The 20842-nt window shown below is 37.6% G+C and overlaps 1 protein-coding gene and 1 long non-coding RNA gene across 4 annotated transcripts in view; one reads left to right on the top strand and one right to left on the bottom strand.

Moving 5' to 3' along the window:
* The window catches only part of C2CD6 (C2 calcium dependent domain containing 6), a 98406-nt gene that overhangs the window by 39760 nt on the left and 37804 nt on the right, over positions 1–20842 (top strand). Inside the window, exon 14 of the mRNA XM_037523840.2 lies at positions 20414–20488. Coding sequence (XP_037379737.1) covers positions 20414–20488 — 75 coding nt within the window. The remainder of the gene's footprint in view (positions 1–20413; positions 20489–20842) is intronic.
* Positions 1413–18333, bottom strand: LOC119256106 (uncharacterized). Of its 3 annotated transcripts, none has more exons than XR_005127631.2 (6): positions 18266–18333; positions 8611–9166; positions 6582–6680; positions 6234–6343; positions 5342–5530; positions 1413–1687 (listed from the first exon to the last, which is right to left on the bottom strand). It is a non-coding gene; the product is annotated as an uncharacterized LOC119256106 (long non-coding RNA). The 3 variants fall into 3 exon arrangements; XR_008553635.1 differs by lacking the exon at positions 1413–1687 and adding an exon at positions 3131–4452 and having other exon boundaries at positions 6234–6450; XR_008553634.1 differs by lacking the exon at positions 1413–1687 and adding an exon at positions 3131–4452.

The raw sequence follows: 20842 nt of genomic DNA, 5'->3' as shown, positions 1-20842 counted from the left end.
GAATAGCTGTCACCTCTTTCTCCTCACAGAAGAGGGCTATTATTTGAAGCGTGAGGTTGTGATATTTTAAATACCTGCCTTATCCCCACCCAAAACTGAGATAGCAAATGAGTGTCCTCTCTAACCAGAGTTCGAAGCATCTGGATCTTAACTGCAGGAGCCAGTGACCCAGGGTAAGGCTTCATGCTCTGAAAACAAAAAGAACAACTCCCAGCTGGTGGCTCAGTATTTTTATTTTTTTAAAGATTTATTTTATTTATTTATACAAGAACCGGGGTACAGACCAGAGGCACGGGAGGATGAGAGAATTCACCAGAGACAGAGCAGAGAACAGAACAGGCAGACAGAGCAAAAACACTGCTGAGGGGAGCAGATGGCGAGACAGGAGAGGTCTGCTGTGCCATGTGGGTATCTCCCTGGCTGGGCTGTGGACAGCTTCACAGTGCTACGCTTAACCCATTGTGCCACCAGGGAGGCCCATCAGTCTTAATGATAGTCCCCATCCAGTGCAACATCTATAGCTTAACCACAATATAGAGATAGGCTGCATTGACACTGCTTGTGTTGTTTTGGCTAAGGGGTTGGGGAGTTGACCTGGGGGAGGGAATCACTGTGAATCCCCTCCACACACCTAAGGTACTCACACCACTTTGGGAAGCCTGACCCTTGAGGCTGACTGGTGGTGACCTTTTAGTGCCCTGCCATGCCAATCCCTTCCTGTCTACTACCCTTTATGGGCACCAGTGCCATGAACATCTTTACAGGTACAAAGGTACTGGTCTAGGAAATAATAAAGACCTGAAATTCCTGGGTAAAAAAACTAGGATTATATCCAACTTATTTGCAGAGGGATATAAAGTCAATTTATCAAGATAAAAAAAATGGGGCAACCCAATTAATGAATGATCAACAGGTATGCACCAACAATTTACCAAATAAGACATATTCACCATTGCTTTTATTAAGGAAGCTGCAGGTCAACACCACAATAAGATAACATCATCTCACACTTGTGAGAATGACACATGTTCAAAAACAACAACAACAACAGCTGCTAGAGAGGATTCAGAGAAAGAGGTATCCTATTACATTGTTTGTGAGAATGTTAGGTGGTGCAGCCATTTTGGAAAGCAATCTGAATTTATCTTAATACAATAAAAATGGAATAATCATATGACCTAGCAATCCCACTTTTGGGCATTTATTTCGAGAACATGAAACCATTAACTCAAAAACTTATGCTCTACCCTGTTATTGCAGCATTGTTTACATTAGCTAGGACGTGGAAACAACCTAAGTACCCAGTGATAAAGGTTTGGATTAAGAAGACATGGCATAGCCACACAATGGAATATTATTCAGTCATAAGAAAATGAAAGGAGTTTGAAGGAAATCTGTGTAGTAAAGCAAGTCAAAATGACACAAATACTGGACATTTATTCAGTGGACAAACTTGACAAAGAAAAATACTTAGACGAACTAGTGGACACTAATAAAGTGAGGCTTCACAGGTTTAGAGGGTAGGACAGGAGAATAGTTTGAAGATGTAGAAGGGATGATGATAGGGAAAAAGTAAATCGGTGCTAAACAGAGGGAAAGTAATCATTATATATCTCCAGTAATTTTAATGTCACTTGGGTTTTCATTTGTCTCCAGTAATTTTAATGTCACTTGGGTTTTCATTTGTCTGTGAAGAATAGGAAGAAAAAATACATCACTTGAAGCAATACATAGCAAAGAGCATCACTGAATTTTGACAGTATTTCCATATTCACTGAACCAGCACTCTAACTAAGATGGACACCCAGAGTAATTGTAGGTGCTCTGAGCTTGAGGAGTTGTGTTTCCACTGGGAGGTACAGGCTTCAGTCTGCTTTTAAGTCAGGCTTTTATGTAAATATGAAAAATTACAGATTGGTCAGCCCTTCAGTTTTTCTTCATCTAGTGTATATCTTGTAGAAACGTTTTTGGACTGTGGACAGTACATATGCTGTCCCTGCCCCAGCACCCCAGTTTGCTCCCCTCCTTCCTTCATCATGACCCCTATGTACTGCCTCACTAGGCTCTCCCTCTGGCTGAATTCTAGTTAGGCCACGCCAACAAATGAAATATGATCTGCTAGAGGGGAGATAAACTGTGGGGTTTTCTGGCCTACTTTCTTCTTGTTTTGGTGGTATGATTCTGACAATGGGTTTTCCTTCACATTTGTAATCCTGCTGGGTGGCCCCACTTCCATCCATGTCTTCAGCTACCCCTGGCTCTGACTGGAATGTTGACATCTCAGTTGCCCTCAGCATCACTTATTGGTTTCTCATTTGTAAACACACCTTTCGTTTACATTAAAGCTTCCTTAGTTGGACCATTTTAAAGGAGTTGTAATTCCTTGCTAAGTTTAGTAATTTTCCCAGTTTTCTAGTATGCATACAGATTTTCCTCTATTTTTACCTCTCATTTCACAGGGACTTTGTCAAAACTCAAATTTTCTTTATCTCAGTGTTCATATTGCATTTTTTGAAAGTATAAGAGTTGACATCTATAAAAAAAAATGAACTGTTGCCATTTGTGACAAGAAGGGTGGAAATGGAGGATATTAAGCTAAGTCAGTCAGTCAGTCAGAAAGAGAGAGACAAATACCGGATGGTTTCGCTCATATGGAATATAAAGAAACAAAACAAAAGAAAACATGTGACTGTAGAATCGAGGCTACAGATGGGCCAGAGGAAAGGTGGAGAGCAAAGTGGGAGGGGGTCCAGTGGACTAAGTGGAGAACTATGGGTGTGGTGTGGAAACATACATTTGAAGAGGTGTGACCCTATACCTCTGAATCATATACAGTGTTGTAATGTTACCTCAATAAAATGAAATAGAGTTGAAAATGACCCATGCTTATTATTAAATTTCAATTAACCCTCCCCCCAATGCAAGTAAGGAGGAGCCTATAATTCTTCTTCAGAAATAGCCAGGGTTAATAGGTAGTATTTGGTGAACACCATCCCCGAGGTCTTTCCATTATCATGGGGTGGAAATTCTCATAAGTCTCTCACATTTCTACACCTCTTGCTGAGATTCAGAATTCTGGAGTTTCCTATATCATAAGCCATTGCATTTGCAGTTCTTATCTAGCCGTCTTCTTACCTTGTGGGATTTAGGTATTGAGAAGCTGATACAGAAATGTTTATACTGTAACTGCTGCAATTACTCTCATTTATAAACTGTCCTTTGACTCAGGAGGTGCTCGTCTTCTATTAGCATCCAGGCTACTACTCAGGCTAACTTGTTAGCTTACAAGTAGGCTATGTTCTTGATAGCTTTGGGCACAATATGGAACACTGACAGAAATGACTTTCAGAAAGATGAATGACAAGAACCTTGTGGTCTGATGGGTTAGATTTGAGGAAAACCCTTGGGAATTGGTAGTAAACATGCTGAGCAAATTGCATGATAAGTCAGGCAATAAGCAGTCTTCTACTTTATTGCATATTAATGAAGGAGAATCATCTCTCTCTATTCCACCTATCAGGTGATTGCAAGCCAAGTGTAGGGAAGCAGGTTCAAAAACAGCAGCTTCAGAACAGTGCCTTGGTTGTTACAAACTTCTAGATAGGGAAATTCCCTTGCCAATCTGATGATCATCCTCCATCTGTGCCATTTTAACAACAGTATGATTTATCCTAAGTGGGCAAAAGATTCTGCTCTCTAGAAGCAGTTACAGAGATGCATACCTACACCAGAGATGACAGGATGGAAGTTCATGACTGCTCTGGACAGAAACCAAGTGATTCATTAGACCTTTGGCTGGTTTTCTTGGGAGGTGAGGGCGCAGACTTTGTACTTCCTATTAGGGAAGGATGACAAAGCTGACCTGTCTTCTGGCCAACAACTACTGCAGCATACAGTGTGCATCTTACATCCATTCCAAAGCAACATAAAAGATTTCAGAGTTTTAGGTAGTGGCTGCTATATTGTAGTTTCTTTGACTCTCTTGAGGAGATTTCCCTGAGACATATGAAGTCTTGTGGAAAACCATACATAGGTAGTGACTGATGTTCAGGCTCTTACTATCTAAACTGTAATCATGCTGGTAAAACTGATCTAGGAAATAAACTGATCCAAGGAAGTATAAATTCTTGCAGTCAGCTCTGGTGCCCTGGAAAACTCCCATAGCCTTTATACTGGCCCCTAGCAAGAATTTGTGAGATGTCATCATGGTAATTGGACTGCAGATGCCTTGGATTGAAGTGGACTCCACAAAGTAGGTCACTGATACACAAGCCAAGCATAAGTCACCCAAGGATATGTAAATCTCATGACTCCATCCAGAAAGAAGTGTGGCTTTGAATGCTGAGTCAAGGAATCCAAAAATGAAATAGACGATCTCAGCTATGAAGACCTTGTTGCCAACAAAATTAAAAGTTCATTTGATTGAGCCATGAATCGCTGATATACATACCACTGAAAATTGAAAGTAAATATGATGTCTTGTTAAACAGCTTTTTGCTTCTGCACCCCATGGCACCTCCTAGTCTCAGCTGCTTTAAGGAGAAGCATGACTAGAGGCAAAACCAAAGTCTTCCATTTATAAAGGGGATAAGAGACTTTATATAGCTAAGCTTGCTGTTGAATTTTAGAGGATGAGGTAAGGACCCAATCTTAGATGACTGTGGGTGATGTGTTCCCGAGTTTCTGTCTTACCTGGTCCTGTGGAAGAAAAAGTCACTTGGATTCAGTCTAAGGGGTTTGGGCAGGGTTCACAATAGGGAAGGGAAATTACAAAAAATCCGAATGGGGCTCTTTAAATGAAATGTACTGTTGTTTCTACATCTGAATGTGTAGTAGGAATTATTGTGTTGTGTACTTGTCCATCTCCATCCCAGATGTGCCAGAGCAGTTGGAAGAGCCACATGTAGAGAAATGCTGGTGGAACATGTAAGTCTTATCCAACTGTCTTCCCGTACCCTCCCAGATGGTCTGATGAAAACACTATGGTATACTAGGAAGACCAAGGAAAATCAGTCTTCACTAAGGGCCTAAAGCAAAAGGGAAGGTAAGAGAGGCGTTATCTCAGTGTAACGTCTCTGCATGGCCAGTGACATTTTTAATGGAGTTAGAGACTTGCAGTGGGTTATCACTAAGTGAATTTAGCTGCTCATCCATGTCCAGAGACTGGGGATATGGAAAGAGTTCTAGATAATGTGACTAGAACTGAATCCATTACACAGATTTACAACACTTGTTTGTTATCTTGGAATTGCCAACACCATCTTTGCTATACCAGTGACACCTGTGGATCAAGATGAATCTGCATATTTTTTTAGTTCTCCCCTCAGAAATACCTGCTCACCTGCCATTTGTCACCAATGGATGGATCAGGATTGGGCATGGATGCGACTACCCTCTGATGTCCACAGCTTTCTCCACAGAGATGATATCCCATTGGTTAGCAAGTAAAAAGCCTTAGTCTCAGCAGCCTTGAGTGTGGTTTTGGTTGTGGTGTTATCACATCCTCATCAATAGAAATGGCTGACAAACTCTGAAAAAATTAAGACTTCTACTTACCAGGTAGATTATTGGAACTATCTGTGTAGATTCATAATATTCAATCCTTCTGCAGTCAAAGTAAAAATGTCTCTCTTGCTCCCCTTCTCCTAACTACCATAAAAGGAGGCCCAGCGCCTTGTTGGACTCTGGGTGTGGGAGTGCAATATTTGGCCATTCTACTTGGTCCTTAACAATAGTAGAATTTTCAAGCTAACCCACAAATCAGCATCCATTTAGTGAGTCCCAAAGCAACAAGTTGAGTTAGCAGGCTGTGATGCACTATCTTTAGGGCCGTATGGTCCTAATGACTCCTTTGAACTATAATTCTCTGTGCTGATTGGAGCCCCTATCTAAAGACCTGTCTTGAGGTTTTGGATTTTTTTCTTTCTGACACACCTACCAGTTACAGCTCTTTTGAAAAATAGTTATTTTCTTAAGTACCTAACACTGAGAGCTATGAAGCTCTTGTCAAACGTCAACACCTTCCTGCAGAAGCCTTATGATTTTTTGGCTTCCTATTTCCATTTGGTGATGATAGATCAAGTTGGATTCTGCAACTAATAGGATGGAAAGAGCCTAATAAACCTTGCTTATCGAGTGGAAACAGTATATTCAAGAGCAGAGAAAACCTGGACCCAGCAGTTTCTCAAATTTACATGAAAATGTTGTAGTTATCCCTTCCTGGAAAACCTTACCTCACCCGCCTTCCCTTGGAGAAAATCATTGACTCAGTGGGGCTTTTGCCATAAATAATAACAAAGTCCATTGTCTTTGACTCAGAAGTCTTCTGTCAGCATTCATGAAACTGGCAGGATAAATAAGAGCTTGTTAAGAAGGATAAGCCCTTTGAAACTGTATAGCTCCTGGTAGTTATGGTATTGAGAATGGGATGCCGAACAAAGATGTGACTTTCTGGAAAAGGAAGGAAAAAGGACCCTATAATCTGGGTTGGGGAATGTGAGCAGATTTTCCAGATTTTAGTAGCCAAATGGTGGTGAGGGTGGAAAGGGAGTGGGTAGTTAAGGGTCTCCCACTTGTCCTACCTGTTAAAAGCTGTGTAGAGACTGAGCAGAGCAAGCCGGGATTAGAGTCAGCCACCAAATGGCACTTTCTATTTTCTTCACTCCCTTCTGAAGATGGGGCTAGGGTCAGGGAAGAAAAGGAGGACCTCAGCTGATTTCAGGAAAAGGCCTGTTGAGCTGAGGAACTTCTGGGACTTGAAGGGCACAAACTCGTATAGCTCTGTTGGCTACAGGCACCAAAGACTCCAAGTGGAGCATGTGCCAGAAAGAAAGGAGGTCCTGAACCCAGACACACTGTAGGAGCAGGGAGGTGTAGAGGGGAGGGGGGCAGAGTAACTATAAGGAGCCTTCCTGCTGCTCCAGCTGTTCCCCACAGACTAGCTCCTTGCTTTCTCTGTGCTCCCTCTGTAAGTAACCCCCCACCCCACCCCGGCAGCTATGATAGCTATTATAGTCCCTAACACACAGGTTAATCTGTGTTATAGAAGTGGGGGTGAGGGTATGTGTGAAATAGCTGAAATCAACTGATAGGGTTCCAGCAAAACTTTCAGTGTGGAAAAAGAGCCAAAGTGACCTTATTGGTAGGGGCCTCTGCTGATTCAGGAGTTGTAACTCAATGCTAGTGGTGTCATGAAAGTGATGTGTTACATGTTTATACTGTAAATACTCATGTATAGTGAAAGAGGAAGTTCTCCCATTCAGGGCACTGGTGCACACAGAGAAATCCTGTCATGAGGCATGGGTGGATGGATCAGGATTTAAGTTGGTGCCTCCACCCTCTGATTTCTAAATATAGATTAGGTGATGCCTGTTGATTAGGAAGTCAAATGTCTTGATCGCAGTGGCCCTGACTGTGGTGTTATCACGCCTTTACTGAGGTAGCTGACAAATTCAAGAGTCCCATGCCAAATAAATTTTCTTGGGATTATGTGGACAGATTCACAACACTCATTTCTTTTGACAGTCAAAGAAAAAGTGCTGTCTCTGGTCACCCAGTGCCAAAGGAGGCCCAGTGTATTTTTTTTTTTTTTAATTCTTTGGGCATAGGGTACTATATTTGGGCATTGTACTTAGTCCTTTATATTGGCTAACTTGCAAATCAGCAGGCTTAAAGTAGATCTAAAACATCAGGCTTTGCTGGCCAAATGGTAGTGTAACAGGGTGGTCCCAGGAAAGGGGGAGGTTCTAGGTTCCCTTCCCCACCCAAATGGAGGGTGGAGCTGAGCAGGAAGAGAAGAGGCTGCAGAGGAGACAGAGGAAGGAAGCAGGATGGAGCCAGAAGGAGATCTGGAGGAGGCACATGGAGCCTAGAGACTCGTGAAGAAACTGCGCTTGTCTTTTGGTTGTGGACTGGGTGACACAGATGTGGGTGAGACCCGTGGGGAGGTGACATTGGCAGCTTTTATCTTGATTTTGATTTTGCTCTTTTCCTTCCGGGCTTGTCTGGTTGTTTCTGATCCTTTTCTGTGGGTCCCCACTGGAAGATGCTTTAGACTTGTGGCAGGCTTTGGGGCCTTGCTCTGGGCCAATCCCATTTGGATGGAGTTTTACCCATGAGGGGACAGGTAACTTTGGGTGCTTGATTTAGAAACTAGATTCTTTGCCTTTCTTGTATTGTTTCCTAATTGTATTAAAGTTCCTTCCCATTAAAAAAAATTAAAATAATCAGGACATCCTTTCCCCCTAACAGTAGTAGTGTGTTCATGGGTACATCTGATCTGATCCTCACATCGTTTTGTTTTTTCAAGAAAAAGTGGCAGCTGACAATTTCGGCCAAACCTTAACCTCAGTTTCACATCAACAGCAAAGCCACTGGCTCTCCTCTAGCCCTGGACTCACAGAGGTCCCCTAAATGCCTAAATTAGTTTCACTAGTTGTTCAGCTAAGCTGGAACCTGATGGCTAGACTGGGCTACTGTGACTGTTCAGCCTCTGGCCAGCTTTGCAAATGCAAAAATGGATGTGGTTATTCCACTAAGGGGATAAGAGACCTTATATGGCCAGAACTTGGCAATACTCAGCTTGAAGATCTTTGTTATAGCTTTACTTACTTTGGGCCATTACCAAGGGCCTAGATGCTTAGTTTGCCTTTTGGAAAAATACATAGTAGCAGATTAAAGACATCCTTCTTTGGGGCTACAAACTGTAGGACCAAACTGCTGCTACTGAATGAATCATCTGGATTACTTATGTGAATGTACCCAGTGAGGGCATGTTGTTACTAAGACTAGCTGGAAGCAAGCTGCCGACTGAGCTTCTTCACCCCAGATTGCCACCAATGCTGCCTGGATTTATCATTATACTGGAAATGGCAGCACATCCACCACCATAGCTGGGCACCAAGTAAAGAAATCAACTTTGGCAAAGGTTCTGATGCAGAGACTGCCACGGCTTGCCAGACTTGACTCCTGTCAAAAGTTGACTCATTTGTCTCTTGTGCTGGGAGAGCTTCCATTGCACATAATCTATTCTTCACAGTGGATTTTGTGAGTAATTGGTTGATACTTTTCAGGGTATGGGATTATTTTCAGTGCAACCAGATGACTCTGTTTACTCTTCTTGATGTGATTCTAAGTCATGTCTTTGGCTTTCTGGATCATTTGCAGTCTGAAAAGAATATACGAAAGTCATTTTAAAAAAATGGTCTGATAGTCAAGGTATTTGTGGGTCTTTCATGGTCCCTACCATCTGCAGGCACCTTGTACTGTTGGCCATTAGAATAACCTTTAAAAAAAGAGACTCAAAAAGATTTCTGACTCTATTGTTTTTACCCCCTCCAAGGTCACACTCCTTAAAATAAGGCGGTTTGATCACAGATTGCAGTTCTCCCCAGAAAGATCATTTCCTCTTAACTTTCCCTTGGGTGATGATTTGGATAAAGGGAATGCAGGAGCTTATAGATCTGTGTGAAAATTTGAAATTCTACTTTGGCCATTCCAGGACACAATACTTCTTTTCTCCCATTAAATGGCATCCTTACATTGGCTTATTTTGTACACTGTGTGGAGCCAAGATAAAAGGGCCTCTGGGACGATCCCCGGCTGCTTCCCGGCCACCGGAGGAGGGTCCCGCATGGCGCACAGACCTCTCCTGCCGCCCGCTGCTCCCCTCAGCAGTGTACTTCGGTTCTTCTGCCTGCTCTGCTCCCCGCTCTGCCTCTGGTGAATTCTCTCACCCTCCCGGGCTTCTGACTGTACCCAGTGCATGTATAAACAAAGAAAGAAAGAAAGAAAGAAAACATGCCTCTATAAAAAAAAAAAAAAAAAAAAGGGCCTCTGGGATCCAAACAGTCTGGTTCATAGGGCTTTATTCATGGGAGCAGCATCTAGACCATTTTAAGTCTGATGTGCTGCTTGAAAGAGCGGAGAGCTTGAATGGTAATGAGTGTGTTTTGCATTTGCGAAAGATATGCCTAATCATGGGAAAGAAGATAGACTGTGTTAGAATGAATTTTTGGCCTCGACACTTTACCGTGCCCTGTATTTGTGCCCATTTCCTATTCACTTTTTGGTTTTTCCTACTAGGGTGGAATGTACTTCTCCGCCCCTTGATTTCGAACTTAATTTGATTCACACCTCTTTACAGGGACAACCAATATCCAAAGATGAGTCATTCCAAAGCTCGATCACTTGCACCAAATTAGAAGAACTTTTAAGAGCCATGGGCCTCCCCGGTGGCGCAGCAGTTGAGCGCTGGGCTGGGCCTACGGGGAGGGTCCTACATGGCGTGCAGACCTCTCCTGCTGCGACCACTGCTCCCCTCAGCAGTGTATTTCATCAGTCTGCCTGTTCTGCTCCCCGCTCTGGCTCTGGTGAATTTTCTGTTGCCTTCCCACGCTTCTGACTATACCCAGTGCCTGTATAAATAAATAAATAAATCTTAAAAAAAAAAAAAAAAAAAAAAAAGCCTTACTAACTCTAGGAGTTCCTGCAGGGTCGGCTGAGGCCACCATTGAGACTAAGTGGTAGCTTGACTTCTCTTTCTGTCCAACCCTCTTTCTTTCCTCTCTCTTCTCAGATGTTGATCCCAGTGCTACTCCCTAATGTCTTATACATATATTTCCACCTCAGTGGTTGCCTTCCAGAGAACCAAAACTGTTAAAAGCAACAATAGATAACAAAGGGATAGTAAATGCTAAGAGAAAACTAACCCTAGAATCCCATTCATCTAAGTGACCACTCGAAAAAATCAATAATACATGTTAAAAACTTAAGAAAAAATAATAAAAAGGTATATACTCCTCCAAATCTAGTAGAAAGGGAGAAGAGGAAATTTAAAAACCCATTCAACCTCATAGATTATAGGAAAGGAATATAAAAGGACTCTAGAAAAAAACATTTTAATAGAATTAAATAAAATGGTAGAAATTCAACATGAGCTATCACAATAAATCTATAAATTAACTCAACCTTTTAGTTAAAATATTTTCAGATTTCAGTGAAAACAACAGACATCTAAAGATAATTCAAGGATTCTAAAAAATGAAACTAATGAGAAAAAAGAACTGGACAAATATTAACCAAAGGAAAGCTTTATATCACTACTGATAAAAGATTTCTATTATAAAATTATTATTGGGAGAATAAAACAGTACAACACTATTTAAAATAAAAACAACTCATCAAATATAGATAATAATTCTGAAGCTATACAAATATTGATATAATTTCAAGATGTATACAGCCTACAATAACATAATTTCAAAGAGAAATTGACAAACACAACTGTAGTGAGATAATTTAATCTGATACTTTTTAAGATTAGTATTTCTGCCAATTAAAGCTACTTGGCAAGTAAAAAAGTAAGGATATAAAAATATGAACATAATTAACAACTTGATGTAGTGGACATATGATAAAGACTCTCCAGCAATAAGAAGATGTAGACCTTTTGCTTTGACATAATACCAATTGCCCAATTTTGCTTTTATTTCCTGTGCTTTTTGGTGTCATAGTCAAGAAAACACTATAAAGATCTATGTCCAGAAATGCATCTTCTAGGAATTTCATGGTTTAATGAATTATATATTTTAGTCTAATTCATTTTGAGCATGGTGTGAGTATGGTCCAATTTCATTCATTTGCATTGGATGTTCTTTTCCCAACACCATTTATTGAAGAGATTATCCTTTCCTCCATTGTATATTCTTGGACTTTTTTCGAAGATTAGTTGACCATATATTCTCTATTCTCTTCCATTGTCTATATGTCTGTTTTTATGCCAATACTCCTTTGGCTACTGTAGCTAACAATCAACAAAATGAAAAGGCAACCTACAGAATGTGAGAACATCCCAAGCTACATACCTGATGAAGGGTTAATATCCAAAATATGTAAGAACCTCCTACAACTCATAGCAAAAAATTAAAAAAAAAAATTAGAGCAAAAGAAGTGAGTAGCCATTTACCCAAAGAAGGCATCCAAATTACCAATACCTATATGAAAAGGAGCTTTTCATCAGTAATCATTAGGAAATAACTTTTGTATGCATTAAGTCACTTAGTTCTGGCTCCTTTCAATTCTGTCTTTGTCTTTTGTCAGTTTACTTATGTATCTTTGCACATATTTCTTTGCATTTATTCTCCTTGAAGTCTGTTGAACTTCTTAGATATGTAGATATGTGTATTTTATCAAATTTGAGAAGTGTTTGGCCATTATTTCTTTGTATATTCTTTCTGACCCTTTCTGTCTCTTCTCCTGTGACCTTCATAATATGTATGTTTGGTAAATTTAATGGTTGTCCCCCAGTTTCTTTAGGCTCTGTTAATTTTTCTTCATCTTTCCTTCTCAGACTAAATAATTCCAACATCCTACCTTCAAGTTCACTGATTCTAATCTTCTGCCAGCTTCAGTGATACTACTGAAGTCCTCAAATGATTTTTTTTCCGGTTTTGTACTTTCTGATCCAAAATTTCTATTTAGTTCTTTTTTATATTTTATATATGTTTTTATTTATAGTCTCATTGTTATTTTATTGGCTTCCTTTTGTTTATTGTTTATAGTTCCCTTTAGCTCTTTGATAATATTTAAGAAAGATTTAATAATTTTTGTTTAGTAATTCCAATATCTGGGCTTCCTCAGGGGCATTTCTTTTTTTTTCTTCTATGGATAGGCCATATTTCCTGTTTCTTTGTATGCCTTGTAAATTTTTGTTGGACATTGAGCATTTTAAATGTTAAAATATTACCTTTGAAATTATATCCTTCTCCTACTCCTGGGATTACTGTTATTGATTTTTGAGAGCTACAGTTATCTGTTTCTTTAGTGACATACCCAACTGTTTTTGCAAAGACAAGTATTTGTGGTGAGTCACGTTGGACCAGATGTGTTCCATTATGTCCATAATGTGTTTCATTATGTCCGTAACCAACTAAAGACATGACAAACACCAAAATTTAGCTGCCCTTTTCTTCATTAAACCAGTCTCCTGGTTGCTGTAAATTCTATATTAGATTCCAGAATTTGAATAGTTGATCTGTCAATCTTTGACAGTTTATATTTGTTTCATGGGAGGGATCCTACTCCACCATTTTCCGTGATGTCACTTCTACCTTCACTTTTGATATGTGGTTTCTTTGATATTAATTTTATTAATAGTATCTAAGTATAATATGTATAGTGTATATATAGTATTATTAATAACATACTAGGTAGGGCCTCCCTGGTGGTGCAGGCAGTTTAGCGCAACACTGTGAAGCTGTCCACAGCCTCTGCAGTGCCAGTTCAATCCTGGCTGGCCTGTGAGAATCCCACATGGCGTGGCAGACCTCTCCTATCTCGCCTGCTGCTCCTCTCAGCAGTGTTATTTCATCAGTCTGCCTGTTCTGTTCCCCGCTCTGTCTCTGGTGAATCCTCTCACCCTCCCATGCATCTGACCTGTACACCAGTTCTTATATAAATAAATAAATAAATATTTAAAAAAATAACATACTAAGTATAGTATTTATAGTATCTAAGTTACTACTTTTGTTTCCTGGGGTTTGGAGATAACCAGAAGAGGTCAGTAATATCCAAAGCAATATCTTCTTTTTTATCCTTGCTATTTTCTGCCTCAACCACCTGTGAATACAATGTTTCAGCCATACTTGTTATCCCGATACTTCCAGTTTCACTGGTTAAATTGTAAATGCTTTCTTTTCATTAGATAAGATAAAATAAAATGGTAACATTGGACCTTATTATTTTAGCCATCAATAATGCTAATTTAAAAGATCATATTGATATTTAATTATTTTTTCTATTCATTTTCTCTGATCTATTCTTATTTCAGGGTTCAAAATATCCCACAAGCATAAGTAAAAGACCTAATACTATGGCTACTTTTGTAGGTAAGTTATTACTTATATATATTGTTATAATTTTAAATATTCATCTAAATTGAGAATTTGAACTTATAAAATAGCTATTATCAAGATTTTCCTTCCAATGTAAATTACTTTATTGTTTTGAGATTATTGGCAAGAGAAATTTATGGAATTATATTATTAGTGGAAAATTGAAGAATGGAAAATACACCTGACCTTAAAATTCTAGATAATATTTATTTTGCATGTACTATAATATTGTTTTAATAAACCATTTGTTGTCATGTTAGAAAAAATAACCATTTTCAATGACATGCAAGAATTATAAGACACTTTAGGAGACTGAGCTACTTGGGTACCCATAATATGATTCCTACAAAACTTTAATTCTAGTATCCTTTGGATTCTTTTAACCATGGAAGAACTTTTGGAGTAAATTTGGTGGAGCATCCAGCAAGATCCTTAATATATTATTTCCAAGTATTTCTTGAAAGGGGAAAATATTCTATCAACTATAAGAAAATATAAATTGGAGGATTAACTGCTTCTTGCCTTGTCTTATCACTATCTTTGTAAACTTAGGCTATTGTTTGTTTCTCAAAGTCTCAATTTTCCCATTTTAAAATTGAAGTGAGGGACTAGGTACTAAGAATAAACATTTCCATAAGTCTTTGCAGTGCCTCATGTCTTCATATCTTTGTAAATACTTCCTATATAGTAATTTGTTTAATCTTTCTACAACCCTGTAAAGCTGACACTATTATCCTAGTTTTATAAGGAAGGCAACTGAGACATGGAAAAGGTAACTCATGTGAAAATTCTTTAAAAGACTGTGAGAAATGTCTGTGAACCAGTCTCTGATGAGCAAAGTCTTTATAAGCAGACTTTATAAGCAGTCCAAATCAATTTCAGAATTGGATTGAACACCTGTGGTGTACCCTTTTTTTCAAAAGTAAATGCTTGTTTTTAATTCTCATTTTATCTTGCTCTTGGGCAGGCTATTATATCTTCTTCACCCTTTCTCCCCACCCCCAATCTCAGAAACCTCACTTGTTTATTGGAAAGCAGTTAATATCACCACTATATCTTACTTGTTAATTGATATCCACTAGTTCAATATTTTACTTTGTTCAACCCTTCTCTATGTAAATGTCCAATATTTGTCTTTAAGCTGACTACCTTGACTACACATAATTCCCTCAGACATCTTCCATTTTGTTGTAAATAGCAGCTACATAGTATCACATGATGTGGATTACCATATCTTGATTCAGTCTTCTATTGATGGTAATTTAGTTTGCTTCTGCATGTACATTTTAGCCCAGAACCACAATTCATTCATTGAAGGCCATAATTGTTTTGATCCATATTTTATAAATTCTTTTGGTTTATTATGTAAGAATCCTCTCTACATTCATAAATTTTCTTGAGGACATATACAGCTACTCATGAAACAAACCTGGAATGCAAATTGTATCCATAGCTTTACAGAGTAAGGTATGTCTAACAAGCATGTGATGGAAGATTAGCCATTGGTTGCTAGAGGACAGGTTGAAAGGAGATACCAAGAAGGATAAGTAAAAGCATGTCTTTTAAACATCTAGTCAAGCATAGATGTTAATAACATACGTAATCCTTAAAAGCCACAAAAACTTTCAGAAGCAACTAGAGTACAGTGATAAGATTTTTGCTGTTTTAGTTTTTATTTTATTTTTGGAACTGGCATTATCAGCCAGAAAAGTAGAAGTACTAATACAATCATTTAGTAAAATCTGGCTAAAAAATGATCTTTTATGTACAGAGCATGATGACATTTAATTTTAATTATTTAATGTATGTACATTAACAATACTATTAAAATAATAATTAGATAACATTTATTTTACCATAATCATTGTAATCTATTAGGTGACAAACCCAAGGGTCCAGTGCATCAGGGGTCAGTGGAGAGGAAGAATTAATGATGATAACAGTAACAACACAATTGGCATTTATTTTGTGCTTTAGCCCTTTATAGCACAATAATCCTGTGAGAAAGGAGCTTAATCTTTCCATAGATGATAAGACAGAGAGAAGCAGGATAACTTTCCAAAGTTAGACGGTTGGTGATTTGCAGAGACTGAGTCCAAGAAGCTTGGCTTCGGAGCTTGTGCTCTTAGCCACTATGCTACACAAGCATCAATTAGAGACAAGTCTACAGGTCATATCAAATGCCACACATTCCAGCTTACTTATATTATCAATTTTTTCATTATTTTTCAGACAAATTAATGAAAGATAAGACTTATGCACCAAAAAATACAAATGTAAAGGGGAAAAGTGTAAGTATATTGCTATGTCTTTTACAAATCATAGTTAACCTTTTGCATTGTTTTGAATAAATTAATATTTACTGACAGTGCTTGTCATCAGGAAAACATATTTTATTATGAATTTATAAGTTCATTTTAAATCAATTATCTTTTTACTCATAATTACAAATTTATAAATGATTATAAAATAACATTAACTTTAGACTACACCATTTAATTCTTTACTTATGCCTCCTCCAAAATAGTTATTGCTTAGTAAGCCAATTACAATAGCACCAGAACCTACTTGCCCCACTGTCACTAAGAAGATATCAGCAGGGTCAAGGGGATAGCTCATTGTTTATCTGCAACAAGGCAGTGTGAGCTGTTGCCTCACTTTTGCTGGGGAGAGCTAGTGGAAAAGCTGAATATACTACTATATGGCTTGCCCCCAGGCTGCTCCCCAAGAGAGTGGCTGCCTGCTTAAGAGATTTTAAAGGATCCAGAGCCCTCTCCTAATATAAGATCCAAAGTGACGAGGCTGGGCCTCTCTGGTGGCGCAGGAGTAGAGCGCAGTGCTGTGAAGCTGTCCGCAGCCTCTGCAGTGCCGTTTCAATCCCCACCAGCCGCGGAGCAACCCACATGGTGTGGCAGACCTCTCCTGACTCACCCACTGCTCCCCTCAGCAATGTATTTCGGTCATTCTGCCTGTTCTGTTCCCCACTCTGTCTCTGGTGAATCCTCTCACCCTCCTGCACATCTGGCCTATACCCCAGTTCTTGTATAAATAAAATAAATCTTAAAAAAGAAAAAAAGATTAAAAAAAAAAACACAAAGTGACAAGGCTATGGTTGAAAACCACTTGACTAAGAGCCAGGAAAATCACAGTATCAATGAAAGAAAAAATCATCAGCAGATGTCAACAAATATGAAGCAGATATTGAAATAATCTGACAAGAATTTTAAACAGTCACCATAGAAATGCTTCATCAAGCAATTATAAAATCCCCTCAAGCAAATGAAAAACTAAAATTATCAGAGAGAAGTTGTAAAAAAAAAAAAAAGATGAAATGGAAATTATAGACTTGAAAAAGACAACAACCAAAATGAAAATCTCACTTATAGGATTCAGTAGTAGAGGGCAAATGACAGAGGATAGGAGAAATGAACCTGATGCAGTATATCAATTTACCAACATGACTAGCAGAGAGAAAATAAACTGGGAAAAAAGAGAACAGTTTCAGAGACTGTGAAACAATAACAAAATGTTAATATTCACATATTGACACTCCTTCCCAGAAGGAGTGGAGAGAGGAGAAGGACAAGAGGAGAGGGAAAGAGAGGAGATAAAGAGGAGCGGGAGGAGGAAGAGAAATAAAATATTCTGAGACAAAGGAGAAGCAGCGGATTTGTTGATAGGAAACATTCACTTAAGGAATGGCTAAAGAAATGTCTCTAAAAAGAAAGAGATAAACAGAAGTTGTGGGACTTCAGAAAGAAAAGAACATCAGACTGGGAAAAGTTTCCCTTTATTTGAGTGACTACCCTACTTTTCATGCATTCTTAAAGAATCTGTAATGGTTGAGCAAAAATATAACCCCATCTGTTGTGATATCCAATGTAAGTAGAGGAAATAATGACAGTTTTTAAAATAGGGAACATGAAGGGATTTAAGTGGAAGGAAGAGATCTGTACTTCACGTGAAGAGGTAAATATCTATACCAGTAGATTATGATAAGTTATTTAAATATGTTATAATACCTAACACAAACACTATAAAACAACTATAAAAAGCAATAGCCTCAAAAAAACTGTAAATAAATCAATGTTGAAACTTAAAAAAATATTCAAATAGCCCACAGGGAACAAGTATTTGATAAGATTCAAAATCCATTGATGATTAAAAAGAGAACCTAAAAAAAATGAGGATAGAGGAAACATACCTCTAATTATTTATTTTTTCTTTAATAGTTTTATTGTATTATTTTTTAGTGAGGTAATGTTGGTTTTACAACACTGTATATGATTTAGAGTTATAGGTTCTCAACTCTCCAGATATATGCTACCACATCTCAAAATAGTTTAATTAAAAAAAAAAAAAGGATAACTTACCTTAATATTTTCCTTACCAGAGATAGATCTTCATATGAGATAAAACTAAATTAAATTGAACAAGACTATTTACCTGGCACCCATAAAGCATAGGTTGTCTACAGTCAAGAGACTTAGAAAATTGAAAGAATCTATCACCTAGGGCAACAAGCTTGTAAACTGAAGACCTAGCAGAGTTCTAGAACAAATTCCTGAAAGTCTAAGCTAATTGCTTCACAAACAAGTTGCAAAATCTTCTGAATTCTATGATAAAATAAGCTTTGAAGTTGTTTCAAGTTAAAAGAAGAGGTTTTTGTTTGTTTGCTTCTTTGTTTTATGAACCAAGGTAGACAGTGTGCTAAAGAAATGCAGTATTTTGAGACAAGCATCTGGAGTGCTAACCTGATTTGCAAAGGACTAACATCTTTTCCATTTTATAGCTGATTCAGGTGACAGTCTTTCAATAGTTTGTTCACATTTTCAGAGCCTCTGCATAAGTTAAGATGCTCAAGATATAGCTTGATTAGTTTCTATTTAACCCTTCACAATGACTGGGGACTAAATCATTTCCCCAAAGGTCAGGGTGGAAGAAAGGTGGGGAAGAATAAAGGATTTAATTTTCCCTATCAATAGAAAGTCATTGTTTGGTGATAGTAAAATGACTAGTTTTGATACAGGAAAAAAGAAAAAGCCTGGTAATTGCCAGGGATAGAGGGATCGGAGAAGGGGAAATTGGTATTTAATGAGTATAGTTTTTATTGTGCAAAATAAATTGTAGAGCTCTGTTGCACAATGATAAATATACTTAACACTTTTGGACTTTATACTTAAAAGTGGTCAATTGTTTTTATTTTTATTTTTTAAACTTTAATTAACTATTTTTTAAACATTGTTTTTTTTTCGCAGTGTAGGATTTCTCACTTCAGGTGCAGTCACCAGTTTCCCCACCACCATGTTATGTGTTTTATTTTTTCTATTTAACTAAGCATTCTGTTTAGTACATGTTATGTGTTTTTAGTCACAGTACAAATAAAGTGAAAAAATTGCTGGAAATGCATACTCACTATTTGTAATTGCTCAAAGTTTGGCACCTTCATTTACCTTAATTTTTTTAGATAAAACTAATATTGACTTAACTAACTACATTTGTTACATTAAATAACATTAGTATGATTTCACACTTTCTTTATACAAATTTGAAATCTCCTACCATTAACACCCTGCTACCATGTTTTATTGTCCTGTGGTTCTCCCAGCTTACATGAAAGCCTTTTGTTCTTTAGAATGAAGGAATAAATTAATTTTGTTAGCCCAGATAAGTTTCTTTTTTAAATTATGCTAGTTTCTATAATTTGCAAATGAGAGCCTTGACTACATAGATCATTTCTTCCCACTAATTTGAAGTATAACCTTTATTATTTGCTAAAATTACTTATTAACATGTCTTGTTTCAATACTCTGTATTCTGTCCCAGTAGATGATTTTGCTGTCTCTACTACATTGTTATACTACTTTAATTACTATGGCTTAAAAATCCATTTTACTATCAGTAGGGAATTTGTATATCTACTTTTTCATCATTTTCTTGATACTTCTTATACATTGTTTCTCACCTATGAAGTATTAAAATTATCTTGGCAAGTTCTATAAACTCTGAGGTTTTGATTGGAATTATATCTGCCAATTAATTTGGCATGGTGTGATACCTTTTTGAGAACCACTGAAAATGCTAACTCAATATAGTGTCTAAAGCATTTTGCAACCTTTTAAAATTACATCAGTGTTAAAAAAAATAAGATAAAATAAAATAAAATTACATCAGTGTTAAAAAATAATAACAATACAAAACACAACAAAACAATAACAGACAATTATAAATCAGAGATATCCTGCAGGGGAGGAGGTGGGAGAGGGCGGGAATGAGGAGCACAGGGGACTGTGGTGATGGTGCACGGGTGCATTGGTGAGGGAAATTCTATGGGGACTACACCTGAGGGGGGGTGGTGGGAAGCAAATATTGTTTAAAAATGAACAATGATATAAAAAAATTAATATCCTGAAATTTCAATTTTTTGCTACTTTTATTTCTGCTTGAACCTGCTATACATTATCTTGGGAAATATACTTGCTTTACAAGCAGTCTAAAATTAATAATTCTCTCTTTATAAGGTGTGTTTTTCACCACAAGAATACTGTCCACCATATTTCAGATCAAAATATACAGAATTCAGACCAAGACTTCAGGTGAGTCCTGAGTTATCCTATGACAATATTAACTATACTTCAATACTAGGTTTCTCTAATACATTATTTAATTATGTATTCTAATACATAATTCAATGATTCCAAAACCAGTCTACTTATTAGAAACACATAAGAGTATGTATTTAAAAATATATATTCTGAGGTCCCACCTCTGACCTAATGAATCTCAATCTGGAAATGGAGTCTGGGAATCTTAATTTCTCATCATTTGGGTATCAACTAGCATTTGAAAAACAGAGTAAATTGTATTCATTAAAATAGAGTTTGAATTACTAATTTAAATAAGTGAAAATAAATATTAGGTGATTATTCACATTTTGCTTTTTTCAATTT

The sequence above is a fragment of the Talpa occidentalis genome, unplaced genomic scaffold, assembly GCF_014898055.3.
Source record: "Talpa occidentalis isolate TD23 unplaced genomic scaffold, MPIMG_talOcc4v2.1 talOcc4.3, whole genome shotgun sequence".
NCBI classification, from domain to species: Eukaryota; Metazoa; Chordata; class Mammalia; order Eulipotyphla; family Talpidae; genus Talpa; species Talpa occidentalis.
Note: the sequence above shows the minus strand (reverse complement) of the source record. Positions and strands in the feature narration are given on the sequence as shown.